Source organism: Zingiber officinale, chromosome 2A (assembly GCF_018446385.1).
Source record: "Zingiber officinale cultivar Zhangliang chromosome 2A, Zo_v1.1, whole genome shotgun sequence".
Taxonomy (NCBI): domain Eukaryota; kingdom Viridiplantae; phylum Streptophyta; class Magnoliopsida; order Zingiberales; family Zingiberaceae; genus Zingiber; species Zingiber officinale.
The window spans coordinates 156,283,632-156,300,124 of record NC_055988.1 but is presented as its reverse complement, the minus strand read 5'-3'; the positions used below and the strand labels follow the sequence as shown (position 1 = coordinate 156,300,124).

The window sequence follows — 16,493 nt, the reverse complement described above, 5'->3', positions numbered from 1 at the left end:
TCGTTTCCCTCAAGGATGTGAATTGGATGATAACTAAACTTCAAGTAAATTTTAGAGAAAAAGTAAGAATCACGTAATATATCATCTAATTTAGAAATAGGAGGATGATAGTTTACCATAATCTTATTAATAACTTCTTTTCTAATCAACTATTTATATTGCATTTGAAGCTTTTGTATCCTTGGGATTGCTCTAATAAGCTAGTCAATCCGTTGCTTCTTGAACGAAATCAACTTAGTGAACTATTTCCCTAAGTGATGACAATTCATCAACAACTTAGAAAAAAAAATACATTATCAAATTCCTGCAGAAGATATTGGGATAAATAAATCATGTTTTACGACATTGGCTAACTGTCTCTTCCTTCAACGTCTAATGACTGAGACGTCCTTGGGATCGATTACTTAGAATAAGCACAAAACCTAAGTAGTTGCACAACCTTTTATTTTTTTTTCCCTTTAATGTAACGTGGCCTTGCAATGTATCTACTGTTGTCGATTAATCCATATTGCAAGCTGCAATATTCCTCCACATTGAAACTAGTGGAATGAATCAGATGCACCAATGTCGCCATTTTGCCAATAAATAAAAAATAAAGCACGCGATTCTCTCCTCTCTCTTGTTCCTCACGGATCGAGTCCTCCCATGAATATCCATGTCCCTCTTCCTCCAAATCCAAACCCTAGCAATCCCTTCTGCGCCCTATAGCCTCTGTCTGCCACCCCTCCCTCGAGATGACCGGCTTGGAGGTACGCTTCCACGCCTCCATCCTTCCCCCCATCCGTCTCCACGACGAACCTTCCTCTCCGCCCCTCGTCGCCGGAGGAGGAGGCCTTTTCATTGAGTCCTGTTCCCCTGATTCATCACCCAAGTTGCCATTTAGATTTCGTGGAAAGACAGCTCCTGCGGCTCGGATCAGCTGGGGGAGCACCGATGGCGATGGTTTCCTTTCGATGAGCTTCTCTGTCAAAGGAAGCCAGGTTTTTATGCGGAACCCTGCGGGTTTGTTGGGGAAGGAGGAGGTAAGGAGGTCGGAGGAGGCAGCATTGGAAGGAAAAGAGGACGGCGGATTGGTGGTTTTGGAGGAGGAGAAGAGCAGAAATAAAAATAAGAATAGACATAGTCGGGTGAGAGGGCCTGGAGCTGGTGCTATGAACACTACCAAGCATCTTTGGGCTGGAGCTGTCGCAGCAATGGTTTCAAGGTATTGGGAACACATTTCTTATTCTCTTTTCAAGTGATTACAAAGGAATGGTTTCATTAATCATATTGGGTTGCTGTTGTGCACAAGGCCACGACTTGTATTTTCTACTGAATTTTCTTGTGTGACTTATATTTTCTACTTATTTATACTGTCTACTTAGTTATATTTTTTTTCCTTGTCCTCTGTCTCAACTCTTCAGTTATTCTTGGGTAACTATAAGATGACAACATTTAAGGATTTTTCAGGATTTCTCTATCATTTTGTTATTACATAAAAAACAATGTATTTTTGTACTCCCAGTTGGATATTGAAGTTAAGTTGTTGATTGTTGTTTTTTTCCCCTAGCCACAAAGTAGAGCAAAATAAGCTGCTATACAAATTTTCATACCGATACTACATGTTATGAATAATAACTAAACTATGATTTTTGACCCAATAAATAAAGTACTCATAGTTTATATGATTGCTTAGCTCTGAAGATTCCTATTCATACACTTGAATATAGGTTATATATGTTAGGACCGTGAGGGTGGGTTGATGACCAGGGGTTAGAAACGAAGGGTGAATTAATTTTTTAGTTCTCCTTTTATAATACCCTTCAACATCTTCAACTTCACATTCTGCTCTATTGTTCTGTCGCCAGTCAATTGACTGGATCCACCATTAAGTGTTCTATATTTCTGATCGAAATAATTTTCAGTCTACCAATGGCCACACAGGTTGACTGGTTTCCTATAGCCCTTAGATCATGCGGCCATTGTGTTGATTTCTTATAGCCCTTAGATCATCTGACCATTATTGTTTAATTTGTCCTATCAATAACTAGCTTTTCAACTGAGTCCGTAGTTGTTTGAAATCCAACATCAGATTGACTCTAAGATAGTGATTATTCAGTTGACTCAACCATGAATAGAATCATTTAGTTACTGACTGATCAACTTAAGTTGACTCCTAGTCAACCTAACCACCGGTTGACTGAAAATTACTTTTAATCGGTTGGACCATTGATTATGACCATCCTATGGTCAAGTATTCACATAAATTGATAACTTTCGTCTCCTAAGTATGAGTCTCTCAAATCACTTAAGAGTTTTACCTTACAACTCCTCTTTGCCCACAAGACCATCTCCTACAAGGTCACTCATTTTTTGGATGTACTGAACCCTTGGCTTGTTTCACATGCTATCATTCAGTTTTCATCAACATGATCTGCCTTTTTCGACTGAGCTACACTCTAATGCTCCTTGTTCTGCGGTCCCTTGGATGCCACATTTCATCCTTTTTTAATCTTCAATCTCCAACTGACCTCGAGCCATTGGTTTAATCTCTAACCTTGGCCACACTAAGTCTCTGTATGTATTTAAGCTAAATCCCTTTACCATCTTGCACACATATAAGATACAAAAGCAGTCCTAACTTAAACTTTTTGTTCAAGCATCGAAATCCAAGGTAGCCAAACCACAAAGGGGATGATTGCACTAATAATATGTTACTTGGCTTTACTTTTGTTGGAACACATAGATTGAAAGGATGGTTTGTAGAGGGAGGTGAATATATTTTGTGCCTATGAATATAAAACTAATACTTTTGTTGCGATCTTAATAAGTCATATATTCCTTGTTAGCAACAAAAATAGATTATAAAAGCACAAACACATACCACAATGCTAACACAGGCTTTTAACGTAGTTCATCGGCTTGTGGCTCCTACACCATGGCTTATGATCCTTGGTTGGATTGCTCCCAGAACCATCTATATTTTTTCCTCCATGGCAACATCAAAGGTGGAGAAATTTTTTACAAGTTGTATAAAGGTTTAGCATAAGAGACTTACAATAGGGTAAATAGGGTTTACAACAAAGCTTGAGAAATAACAAGAATAAGAGTGTCAATGTGTTCTATTGCCTCTACTGTTGAATATGTTTCATAGCCCTTAAAACCCTTTTAATAGCCTCTTCTTTTAATTGAATTGACGACTCATCTTGCTGCGTTGGCACAGATCAATTGACCATTATATGCTATCAGGCAGTTGATTGTCAACTGTTATGCGTGACAGTTAGTTAATTGATGAACAATGTCTAGTTGATCATTTGATCATCATCATCATCATCATTAGTCGACTAGATTTCAAGAATTTTTTTTTGTTTGTGTTTGAATAGACTACCCAATTGATTCAATCATTAGTCAACTAGTAGGTTGACTACAACCAATCTAATAGTTGAGTCCGCCCAACTTGAGTGCTACCCTTGTCCGAGTATTCTCTTGTCAAGCTTCTCGTCCCGTGGATGTACCGATTCCTTTGTTCTCTCTTTGTGCCATCCTTCACTCTTCACTTACATAGTCCGCTACCTACTCATTATTGCACTTTGATGCTCCTCGTCCATTGATCCCTTGAATGACTGATGCCACATCCTTCTCTAATCTCCATGAACCTTGAGAAATAAGCTAACCACAACTTTGGCTGCGTAAAATTGTCTCCATGTGTGGACTAAATCTCTTTACACTCAGAGTCGACACATCAAATCACAAAGCAAATTTAATTTAAATCCTTTGCCTAAACATTAAAATCCATGGTTGCACCAAAGCACTTGGAGCATGATTGCACCAACAACTTTTTATCTTTTTCTTGTCATGCCATTTTTGTTTATGTTTATCTCACCTTACTTTTACCTTGACTTTACTTGAAAGTAAGATATGAGTAGAAGGAAAAATGACGAAAGATTTATATAATGATGAGGCTTAATATTTAATTTCTTGAGTCTTTCTTTCCCCCTTCTTTACTTTCCATCAAAGTAAATGCAACCTAAGGGAAAAAAATCGAAGATCATTTCTTTTGCTGAAGGTTTACTAGATTTATTATTTGCATTTCAGCAAGGGTTCACTATAACTTTTCTTAGCTCTGGTGTAAAGTTAAAAGTTTTTAATGCATTTAAAAGCATGTCAAAACTCACAGGGATATCTTTGGTCATTTGACACAGCAAGATATAAGCATTCTCATGCAAAGAACAAAAACTCACAAAGAGCAAAGATGCTCTAGTATTGGGAATTGTATTTCCTTTTTAAAGAATCTTACCTGAAAATATAAGGCCCTAAATCAAACTTGGAATAACTCTCCTACTTTCAATTAGGAGATTTATTTATTATCCTAAATAAAAGGATCTATTTTTTTTTTTTTGCAAAGTTAAGCTGAAATAAGTTTTTTAATTTGTATTATTCTCCTACACTTAGGAAAACTTTCTAAGCATCTTTGTTTTGTTCTAAGTTTAAGGAATAATTGTGTTGCTAACTTTGTTCAATATGATTTCTTTATTAGATTCTTCATCATCCCTTGTAACGAGTGAGAAAATTTTGTATCGTTTCTCCTTCTAATCTTAAAGATTTTCTCAACTTTATTCTATTACTTTTTGGTTGCCCAATATAATAATTAAAAAAATGTCTCAAATCATCACGTGGCGAGGATAAAGTTAACATTCTTTGTAGCAACTATGAGATATGGAAATGATTATTGAGGGTGAATCTATCAAACCCAAAACTAAAGAAGCTTAACGAAAACTAAAGAAGTTTATCTTGTGATAAAGTCACCATTCTAAGATAGAGGCTTGAATGTATCCTAATAAGTCAACATTTGTTAAATCTAAAATTAAATTAATTTTAAATGAGTTTTTAAATTAAATGAATATGTATTAGTACGGACATTTCTTACAGCATGACTAAATAGACATGAAGGTGCCTAAGATTGTTATGACATAAATAACTTATAGTAGTTATTGCCCAATACAATTATTTTTCTAGCCTTGACATGTGTTTTTAGTTTTGTCTCACTACAAAACTCATAATGGTAATTAGTAGACAAGAAAATTAACTTTCTTGTTTAACAAGCTTTAAAGTCACAAAATAATTACAAAACAACATATACATATGAAAATCTTAATTAGTTTGCTAATTTTCAATTCAATGGCTTCAATTCTTTATGAGATTGAATTTGCTCAATTTTCTCGTTTGGTTTCTTCATGTTGGATGACATGAAGGTGCTGTAATTTGTTTGCCTAACATCTGAGCAGTAGCATGCTAGGTGTTTCTCAAAGAGATTAAATCATTATGAGACTCTTTAGGGTGTGCTTCCAATAGAGGAAGGAACCCAGAAAGGAAAATAAGGTGATACTGGTGGTATTTTCCTTTCGTTTCCTTTGGTGAAATACGAGAAGGCAACTCTTGATTTCCTCTATATTGTCTCCATCTTATTTGGACAAAAATCTCACTTTTGCTTACAATTGATATCAAATCTGAATTTAATTTTTTTTCATAACTTTAAATTTATTTACAATTGATTTCCTCTATATTGTCTCACTAGAACACTTGATCACGTTAAAAAATGGGAATAATAAATCGTAAATTGACTTTCTTATGGTTAGAAAGAGAGATAAAAAGATTTGTAAAGATTGTAAGGTTATTTTCGGAGAAAGCTTAACTACCCAACATAGGTTAGTAACGTTGGATATACACCTCAATCATAGTATCAATAGAAGGAAAATATACACGACTTCAAGAATTAAGTGATGAAAGTTAAAGGATGGGAAACAAAACATATTTAAGGAGAAGGTAGGAGTATAAACATTAGGCGAAATATACTCTAATACGACATGAGATAAAATGACATCAAAGTTGAAAATAGTAGCCAAGAGTGTATTCGGTGAGTCCAAAGGTATGCACTACCAAGTAAAGAATCTTGGTGGTGGAATGAAAAAATACAGGAGAAAGTGAAGGAAAAACGAATAGTCTATAAGGAATTATATATTTGTAAAACCAAGAAAAACTTAAAAAAATATACAATAGCTAAGAAAAAAGCTAAGAAAGCCAGAAATGAAGCAAAGAATGAAACTTTTAAATGGTTATATCAAAAATTGGATATAAAAGAAAGGAAAAGATACATTTATAGAATAGCTAAAATGAGAGGAAAACAAGAGATCTTATCCGAACAAGATGTATTAAAGATGAATGCAATAGAGTACTAGTAAATGATATATTCACTTAGAAAAAACTTTATCAAGAGTTGCAAGAGACATTATATGGAGAATTCTAGAAAAGAAAGGTGTTAGCGTAACATATATTGAACTAATTAAAGATATATATGAGGATGTAACGATCAGAGTGAACATTTTAGGCGGATTAACTTAAGCATTTATAGTGTTCTAAATGGCGGTCGTGACGGCCGCCTAGACGGAAGGTGGGCATCAACCGTACTGCCACTTTAGGCCGTAACTCACCTTCCGCCATCGCCACGCCTGAAACTGCCACTGTCCTCGCCGTTATCGTCGTTTCGCCACCACAATAAGTCTGGACACATCGCCTGGGCTTGGTGATGAGTCTGGACATGTTGCGCAAGCCTGAAAGCATCGCTCAAGCCTGGCGACGTATCCGGGCGTGTCACGCAAGCTAGGACGTGATGCTCGAGCTCGATGACGAGCCTGAAGGCTTTGCCCGGGCTCGACGATGGGCTCAAAGGCGTGGACTGCACCCGGAGGTGTCGCTTGACTTTGGCGACAGTCCTCGACGCATCGCCTAGGCCCAACGACACATCTGAACTCATCGTGCGGTCTTGGCATCACCCGGACGAAACATGGTACGCCGGTAAGTTGTAAGTTTGGGTTTAATTAAATTACTGTAGGTTAATAATTTTAATCAACTCCTAAGTATGATTGAGATAATTTATATAGACTTCATTAAAGCCTAATAAAATTATCCCATTATATATAAATAAAAAATTATATAATTTTTATTTTTAAATATTTAGATTAAAATTTTAATTAATATATTTTTATTAAAAGTAGATATTATAAAGAATAATGTTGATTTATAATAATATATATAAAAAATAGTTAAAAAAAATTCAATAGCCTAGGCGGCAGGCCGTCATTAACCGCCACCGCCTATTGCGATTTACAACACTGAGCATTTCTAATAAAGATAGAGTTACATCAAGGATCAACTCTAAATCTCTATCTTTTTATACTAATCATCAATGAACTCACTTGACACAATCAAAATACAAAATACAGTACCATGACCATGGTGCATGTTGTTTGTAGATGATATTGTTTTGGTAGATGAGACATGTGAAGGAGTAAATGCTAAACTAGAATCTTGGTGGGAAACATTAGAAGTGAAAGGTTTTAGGCTTAGTAGAGTAAATACATAATATATGAAATTTAAGTTTAGCAATATTATATGTAATGTGACAATTGTTAAGATAGGGGATAAATTATTTGGAACCGAGAGCTTTAAATATTTAGGATTATTTTTGCAAAATGATAGAGGGATTGAGAGAGATGTCTTATATATAATACATACAAGATGGTTGAAATGGAGGAGCGTGTCGGGTGTTTTATGTTATCGTAAAATACCTCTAAAACTTAAGGGGAAGTTTTACAAAATAACGGTTAAACTTGCTATGCTATATGGTGTTGATGTTGGGCTATAACTCGAGCATATGAGGAGAAACAGAGAGTTGCAGAGATGAGAATATTAAGATGAATGTGTGGACATACGAGGATGGACAAAATAAGAAATACGAACATTAGAGAGAGTCGGAATTGCATCTATTGAGGAAAAATTCCGAGAGACACGTTTAAGATGATACAAACATGTACTTCGACGACCAATAAATGCTCCGGTTAGGCGATGTGAAATTATGACAAATACGCATATCAAACGAGAAATAGGAAGATAAAAAAAGACTTGGTTAGCAACAATAAAACAAGATAAAATTTATTTAAGTATATAGATGATGCTATATTAGGGGATAGAGTCTAATGACATAAAAGGATCCATATAGCCGACCTCACCTGGTGGGATAATGCTTGGTTGGTGCTGTTGATTAAGTTTCTCTCTCTTTTTCTTTCTTGGAAGGAAACAAATGGAATATGTTCATAATTATTTTCCTAAGAATTTTTGTCTTTAGTTTCTTTTCCCTAATATTGTTTCCTTTCTTTTTAGTACTTAGAACCTTTTTCTTTTTTGAACTTAGAGCCTTAAGGTTATGCATTAAAAGGATTGTATAAAGTCAAGTTATCCAGTTCTTCTAAGAACACATAGTTAGGAATATGGGGATATATATATATATATATTTTAAAATTATATACCTTTATCAGAGTTTACTTTGGATTCAAGTGAAGTAAGAGCTTTAAGCAATTTAAAATCTCGTGCTGTTTCGTCCGATATAAAACATTTCGTTCCTCTCGCGGACTGGCACGACACGCCTCTTGTGCTGGCGCCTCCCAAGGCCTCGTGGGCGAGTCATGCTGGCCCGACGACGCCTCCGGAGGCGTCATGCGGGCCGAAATACGGTGGGGGCCAAGGAAGGTTTTAATTTAATTAATTATCTTATGTTAATAGTTTTAATCAACTACTAGTTATGATTGAGATAATTTAGATAAACTTAATTAAAGCCTAACAAAATTATCCCATTAATTTAGTATACATATATGTAATTTAAATTTTTTTTTTTTTTAATATTTAGATTAAACTCTTTTCTTTTATTTAATATATTTTATATTTAAAAAATACTGAAAATATGTCGACACAGTACATTAGAGTACCGAAATTGTATCGTTCCAGTTCGGGATCAAAATCTTGGCATGACTCGAGATTTCATGGCTTTATGTGTTATCTTTGGATAATTTATCTTTTGTTCTATTTGAGTTCATGTGTTATTTTATGTGTATATTCAATCTTTATCACATGTTAGTTGAATTTGTTTAAAATAGTATTACTTCCTGTAGCTTTATAATAAACACTATTTATTGAAGTGAAGAGAATATACATTTTATTTAAATTTCTAGTCTAAGTTTATTAATGAATTGAATAAGGGTTAGCCTAAGTTCTTCCCTAACAATGGCACAATATTTGTCTAGGTTTTCAAATTTGTATTATGCTAATGAGCCTCGTAGTCAAAATGTTTAGGAATATATTTTTCTTTAAGCTTACATCTCATTTTAAGCCAATATTTGATAGTTGGTTGTCTAAATCAGTTACATTGGCTTGAGTTACCAAAATTTTTTAATGGTGTAATGAATTTATATCTAGTATATGGTGCTCGTTTGATATGTTCATGGTATCCTATTCAAAATATTCTCTTATATCAATTAACTAATTAAGAATGAGTTAGAGTCTAAACATCTTTTAACACAAGGGACATCTACCATATCATGCTTAGACCTGTTTTTATCATTATTTGCAGAAAATGATTGTATTATTCTATAAACATAGAATAATGCAACTATAGGTGGGTTCTTGCAGATGTTTGTGTTTGAAGAGTAATATTGTTAAAACTATTGCGATGCTTTAATCTACTTCCTATAAATATAAGTTTGTTCATATCCTTCAAGTGGGTGCAGTTGTTTGGAAGATCCTTGACTATACATCTTTCATATATATAGTATTGATGTTTTCTTGTACCATGTCAATTTATATTGACAAGTAATAATGCTTATAAAGTACATAATACGAGAAACATACTTTTTTTTTTGTTTTTTTTTTCAAATAATGAATTTATTCTAGGAAATAAAATATAATGGATGATAAATAAACTATGGCATGAGGAATGAAGCTATGATGATAAACTAGTCATAATGCAAAATAATGTGATGAAAATTGTTTTGAACTAAAATATGAAGTATAATGGTTAATTAGAGAAAAGAAAAAAGACATTATGTGTGCAATGTGGTTCTTTTTTATGAATAAAGTATGAGATTATTCAAGGATTTGAGAAAATTAAATTAAATGCAAAAAATTTAAATTGACCAACTAATTAAAAAAATTCAAAGAGAGGTAACCATTTTACTGTGATTATGTGCCTTCATTAATTTGTGGAAGTGACTCTTCTTTCTTTTAATCTTGTGAGTCACTTTACATTAGATCTAATTAGCCTTTAGTATATCCCAATATATTACAATTGACTTTGGATTGGATCCCAAGTAAAAAGATCAAGAAATTTCTTGATTCTAGTACCAAATCCCATAATATAGGGCATCAAGGAGGTGACCAGTGATAGGGTATGAAGACACCTACTAGAATAAAAAAGTGACAATTTCTTCAAATTTGTAGCTTGTTAATCAAATCTATGGTGAACCTAGCAAAGGAGCCTAAAAAGATATGTGCCCTAGTATTGGTTGGGTATTGTTAGATGATTATTTGAGACTTATAGTGGTGTGTCAGTGAGTGCTACATTTTATAGCTAATGCCATGTGAGACTCGAAGAACATGCTGAGAGTTAGTAGGTGGTGCTCACATGCTGAGAGTTAGTAGGTGGTGCTCACATGAGTCAATAAGCGAGTATTGGTCGAGGATAGCTATAGTGCAAAGTAGATGTGTGGGTTGCAAAGCAAGGGGGTTCAGGATTGAGGTGGTGTTTGCAGAGTCTTCAGAGTGCGGGGAGAGTGTGGGGGAGTAGTAGCAAATTAGAGTGGGAAATGGAGTTGTGATGCTAATGAGGCTGTGTCAATGAAGGTGTAGTTGGGAAAGGATGCAAGACAAAATGCTGATGGAGGTTTAGAGGAAGGGTGGTCATGGGTCTATTAAAGATTAGGATGGGACTTGTTGATGTCAGGGTTCTGTTGGAGGCAATGAAAATCAATTTTAGGGAAGAGGGGCGGTCCCTAACTGCAGGTGGCTGTAGTGAAATCCAACGGGCAATTGTTGTGTCATGAATGGGAGTAAGGGTGGTCTGGTATATGATGGAGAAGAAAGGGGAAGTGGTATGTTGCACTTGGGGAATATTGCTCTTCAATTGATATGAAGTGGAGAACATGGATCAAGATTATTTTGCTACGGAAGAAATCATGGGTTTGTTGTAGCAATAAGGGAAGCACAAGAGCTTAACAAGGAATTTGACTTTGATACCATGTTTATACAACATAAAAGTGGATCAATACATATTTAAGACCATTTGATATAACATAAGTGATAAACAATTTCATATAGACAAGTAAATGATTTCATGTAGAGAATGGAAGAGGTATTTATTTTGCAACGATTGTAACATATAGGGATTGAAGGTTCTTTATTAAGACTCCAATCTATGTAAAATTATATTAAAAAAACTTGATCAAAGCTGCAAATTTCCTATTCTCTAGTCATGACAATTATCGATTCAAAACTATCAAAATTGAGTGCTCTCTTTAAATTAGATCTATAAAAGTAAACTTTTTTCGAGTCCAAATTTTTAAAAATTAACTTTCTAATCTACATTAGGGTTCCCAAGCTAAGCTGCAATATATTGCTAGTCAATATGAGTTGTCCACCTTGGGATGATAACCAAATAAAATTCATGAAATTAGTGGCCATGAAATTAAATTCTTAAATGGTTAACTACTGGTATTGGTTCTGAGGACCACTGCATGATAATACAGATTGTGATATAAATGTCGTGCTTTGTTATTCTGGTGAAGGTTTTCCTAATTAATGAGCTAGTTTCATGATCTTCTATGTGAAGAGGGGTTTTTGGAAAAGGTTCTTGCTAGTGACAGTATCAGCTACAAATGGTTAGTTTTCAATGTATTTGATTTATATTGATTCACTTAGCATTTAGTCAAATAAGTGAACTCACTGAGGAACAAAAAAGTGCAAGATGACCATGCTTTCACAAAACAAAGAGGTACTCTTTGTTGGTAATCTGTCTGTTTGGATGAAATCAATTTAGAGAATTTTATCCTATTACTTAAATGTCATTTACTGCCATAAGTCGTGACTACGATTATATGTTGATTTTATATTTAGGTGAGGATTATATTCAATGGACAAGCTTTCCTTGTCTGGCTTTTGCCAATGTTGTTATTGACCAGTTATTTTACTGAAACTGGTTTTATATCAGTTTTATCTGTCTTCTTTTTTGACTTTCTACCTTCTTTGTATTATGCTCCATGTATTATGCTAAGCCCACTGATGGTATCGACAGTTTTCCAGTACTATGCAAGAGAATCAAGGTCCTCTCATAAATCTGATGATGGCTAATCATTATATATTCTGCAAATGAGCCAAGCCACTTGTGAACTGCTTGCGAGTGGCTCGGTCAAAACTCGACTCGAGTTTGAAGTTGATTGAGTTTGAGCCGAGCTCAATCTGGCTTGATTAGAAATCGAGCTGAACTCGAGCCTAATTATTACTGGCTTGGTGGCTCGTCGAGCCAAACGAGCCAATAATAATATATATTTTTATAATATACAATATATTAATTAATTTATTAAAAAAATAATAATAAAATAAAAAAATTGAGCTTGAGCTTATAATTAAATATCGAGCTCAAGCTCAACTCTACTGGAGCTCGAGCTCGAGGCGAGCCAGTATAAATCGAGTTGAGCCGAGCTCGAGCCTAGGCTAGCTCAAGCTCGGCTTGGCTCGTTTACAACCCTACTTGGTTCATCATCTTTGTGGCCTATTTAACTATTAGGGTGCAAGATTGGATCGTTAAGTACATGATTAATAATGAACCAAATCCATTCCCATATACTATGTATCAAGGTTTAAAATCTCGTATTGTGCCGTGTGACATGGGTGAAATTTATCATTTTGTCCGGCATGGGCACCGTGGGCCGCCACAAAGTCATAGGGGCGCCACGGGATCGTGATGACTTCAGAGGGGTTGTGCAGCTCGCAGGATGCCGGGATTCTACAATTATATATTTTTTTAAAATATATATATTTTTTATTTTTTTAATATTTAGGTTAAAAAATTTATTTTTAAAAATATTTTTAATTAATATATCTTATATTTAACAATATCGAAATCATATCGGCATAGCATGATACTCTACCTAAACTGTATCGTTCCTATCATAAATTAAAACTTCGATACGGTCAAAATTTAAACCATGCCCATCGTTTGCCAAAAGTGTAACTTAGCAGTACTCTAACTAGAAAAAAAAAAATTAAATTCAAGTCATAAATCCAAATTAATTAAATATATTTATAATTAGTGTCATACTATAATATGAAAATATAGATAAGATAACTAATGTTAAATGAATTAGTATTTTATAACAAATTATTTTTTTTCCTTGGACATGGTTGTACTACCTCCTAAGTGGACTACTCGGTCCACTTAGCTACTAGGTGAAGCAGTTCCTCATAGAAACTGCCAAAGGGCTGTCTAGTAGACCGTCATTTTAAACAATGCTAACACTCAATCCTCATGGACTTACTCTGACCTCCTTGTTGATTGTTCTTACTGATATAGACTAGAAGAGAATATCATGTACTTTCTTGATAAGAATTTTGCTTTGATTTGATTTTACTGTCATTTTTTTATTCCTAAAATAGCCTGATTAATTTATAGACTTTCTCCAGTTGAAGTGGAAAGACTTGTTTGGTCTGTTTTTTAGATGAAATTGAAGTAATCTATAGGTTTTAGTAGCAAATGTGTTTTTGTTTAGTCATTATCACCATATATTTAAGCTATTATAAGTGGGTGAGGAACACATGGTGCCTGATGAGTGGATGATTAATGTTAATTGGCTTGGCATATCTATTTTACTTAACCTAATATGCAAATACCTGTGAGCTAGTGATTGCAGTTGAATTTTTAATACTAACATAAATTTCACATCTACCAGAACCTTTGTTGCTCCACTTGAGAGGCTAAAGTTGGAATATATTGTTCGAGGTGAGCAGAGCAATCTTTTTGCACTTGTTCATAAAATTGCAACAAGACAAGGACTCAGAGGTTTTTGGAAAGGAAATTTTGTCAACATTCTTCGCACTGCACCTTTTAAGGCCATTAATTTCTATGCATATGATACATATAGAAAGCAGCTCCTTAAACTATCTGGAAATGAAGAAACCACAAATTTTGAAAGATTCATTGCTGGTGCAGCAGCTGGCATTACTGCAACTATACTTTGCATACCGATGGACACGGTATGTTGATTGTTGAATTTATTATACTTATTGTCAATTAATTTTTGGTGTTGCATAAACACTTGCCGGCTGGCATTACTGCAACTACACTTTGCATACTGATCACACGCTGTGTTGGTTGTCAAATTCATTCTTGCTTTAGAGTTATTTACCTGTTATCGACGGTTCTGATTTAGGTTAGGTTAAATTTAAGATTATATTTTAAGTAGATTTCAATATCGGCTAGAGTTCAACGGAGTACTATGATTCATGTAGTTAATCTCATAGTTTGAACTAACAAAATGACGTTGATACTGCTCTAGTTTATCTGAATGCTATCTGTAAGCTTTCTTGGTGTAAAAGCGGCGATATCAACTCAGTAGTTTCTGTATGAAGATGTGTAGTTGTTTCTTTAGGCCCCCCATCTGTGTAATTCACTATTTAAATTTCAGATACGAACCAAGATGGTAGCACCTGGTGGAGAAGCTTTAGGAAGTGTTATAGGTGTCTTTCGCCATATGATTCAGACAGAAGGTTTCTTTTCTCTCTACAAGGGACTGGTGCCATCTCTCATTAGCATGGCTCCTTCAGGAGCTGTTTTTTATGGTGTATATGACATACTAAAGTCAGGCTACCTGCATTCACCTCAAGGGAGGAAGAGGTTGGATATAATGAGAAAACAAGAAGGTGAAGATGTGGGTGTTCTGGATCAGCTAGAATTGGGACCCATGAGGACGCTATTATATGGGGCCATAGCTGGTGCTTGCGCTGAAGCTACTACATATCCATTTGAAGTAGTCAGACGGCAGTTGCAAATGCAGGTTCAGGCAAACAAATTGAATGCTTTTGCTACATTTATGAAAATTGTTGATCAAGGTGGTGTGCCTGCACTGTATGCTGGTTTGATTCCAAGCCTGTTACAGGTACGTGTTACTAGTATTTACAAAATCCATTCGTTCAACTTAATATATATATTTTTATATTTGGTTCTCTTAATTAGTATTCTTCTTTCCACTTGCAGGTTCTTCCATCTGCTTCCATCAGTTATTTTGTGTATGAGTTCGTGAAGATAGTTCTGAAGGTGGAATGATAACTAATTGCTCTCAAATTTGTTGATTTGACCTCTAAAACCTCTAGTGAAGTTTCAGTACCTCATTATGGCCTTGATGAGATTCATTGACAAGTTATACATTTATCCTACAGTCGAAATTTTTATCCTCAAGTAATCTAGGTGAGGCTTCATCACACTATGTTCACAATTGTTTTTTTACATGATATGGAAATGGAACTGAACAATTTCATTGTCGTGGTGATCCAAACGGTATGTGCATTCTATAATTTCTTTACCTACGGGTTCTCTTTCCCGGGTTGTTTAATAAAAATTGTGTTTTTGATTAATTGTGAACATCACACTATGTTCACAATTGTTTTTTTACATGATATGGAAATGGAACTGAACAATTTCAATGTCGTGGTGATCCAAACGGTATGTGCATTCTATAATTTCTTTACCTACGGGTTCTATTTCCCGGGTTGTTTAATAAAAATTGTGTTTTTGATTAAAACTTAAAAAAGAATAAAAGGCTAATTAATCACTTTCACGGGGGGAATGAGTTTCGTGGAAGTGCATGATGTGGTTGAATGAACAAAAAACACTGATCCCTTCTTGAGGAATACTTTCATATATATAAATAAGGTAGAATTTAGGTTAATTTAAAGATATATAATTAAAAATAGAGTTGCAGCCTTTATAATATTTTACAATAAAAATATAATAATTTTAATTAAAATTATCTTATTTATTATTAAAATAAAAATAATAAATTATTAAAAATTTAATTTATTATTAATATATCGATTTCATATTTATTTTTTTTAATGAACGCGTCCATCTATAATTTATTCTTAATTTATTTTTATTAATTATTTTATTTATAACACCAATTTATTTTCTTTTGGTATTATCCTTCCTTTTATGATGTTTTTTTTAATCTAGCTATTCATTTTTTTTGAACGGATTAATTCCGAAGATGATTTGTCTTGTCCTATAAATTTTTTTATCGATTATAAGGATCAATTCAGTAAACACAGATAGATTTTGACGGATAATCCATCATCACGAGTAGTTTGAATACCACATATATATACTATATCTGGTGAGATATTTGAATCCTATTTTACATGCATTTATCAACTTTCCTAATACAACAAACAAGAATTGCATATAGCACAATTGCTAACAAAGTAGGCATAAGTGGTTGAACCCAACCTTTGATTTTTGAGGTAGTTAACAAAATGTTAAAATTAGATGACACATAAGATAAGTAGTTTTATTGTTGACGATGTGAAGATTCCTAACTGAAAAAAGATGAATCCGAGAGGTTCTGTGTGTCAAAGGGAAC

General features: G+C 34.2%; 1 protein-coding gene across 1 annotated transcript; it reads left to right on the top strand.

Moving 5' to 3' along the window:
- Window positions 1–517: 517 nt before the first annotated feature.
- Window positions 518–15,396, top strand: LOC122042863 (probable mitochondrial adenine nucleotide transporter BTL3). Its single transcript, XM_042603213.1, has 4 exons — window positions 518–1,204; window positions 13,809–14,112; window positions 14,544–15,014; window positions 15,113–15,396. Exons 1-4 carry the CDS (start codon window positions 735–737, stop codon window positions 15,179–15,181), a joined length of 1,314 nt encoding a protein of 437 aa, XP_042459147.1. The 5' UTR covers window positions 518–734; the 3' UTR covers window positions 15,182–15,396.
- Window positions 15,397–16,493: the final 1,097 nt, after the last annotated feature.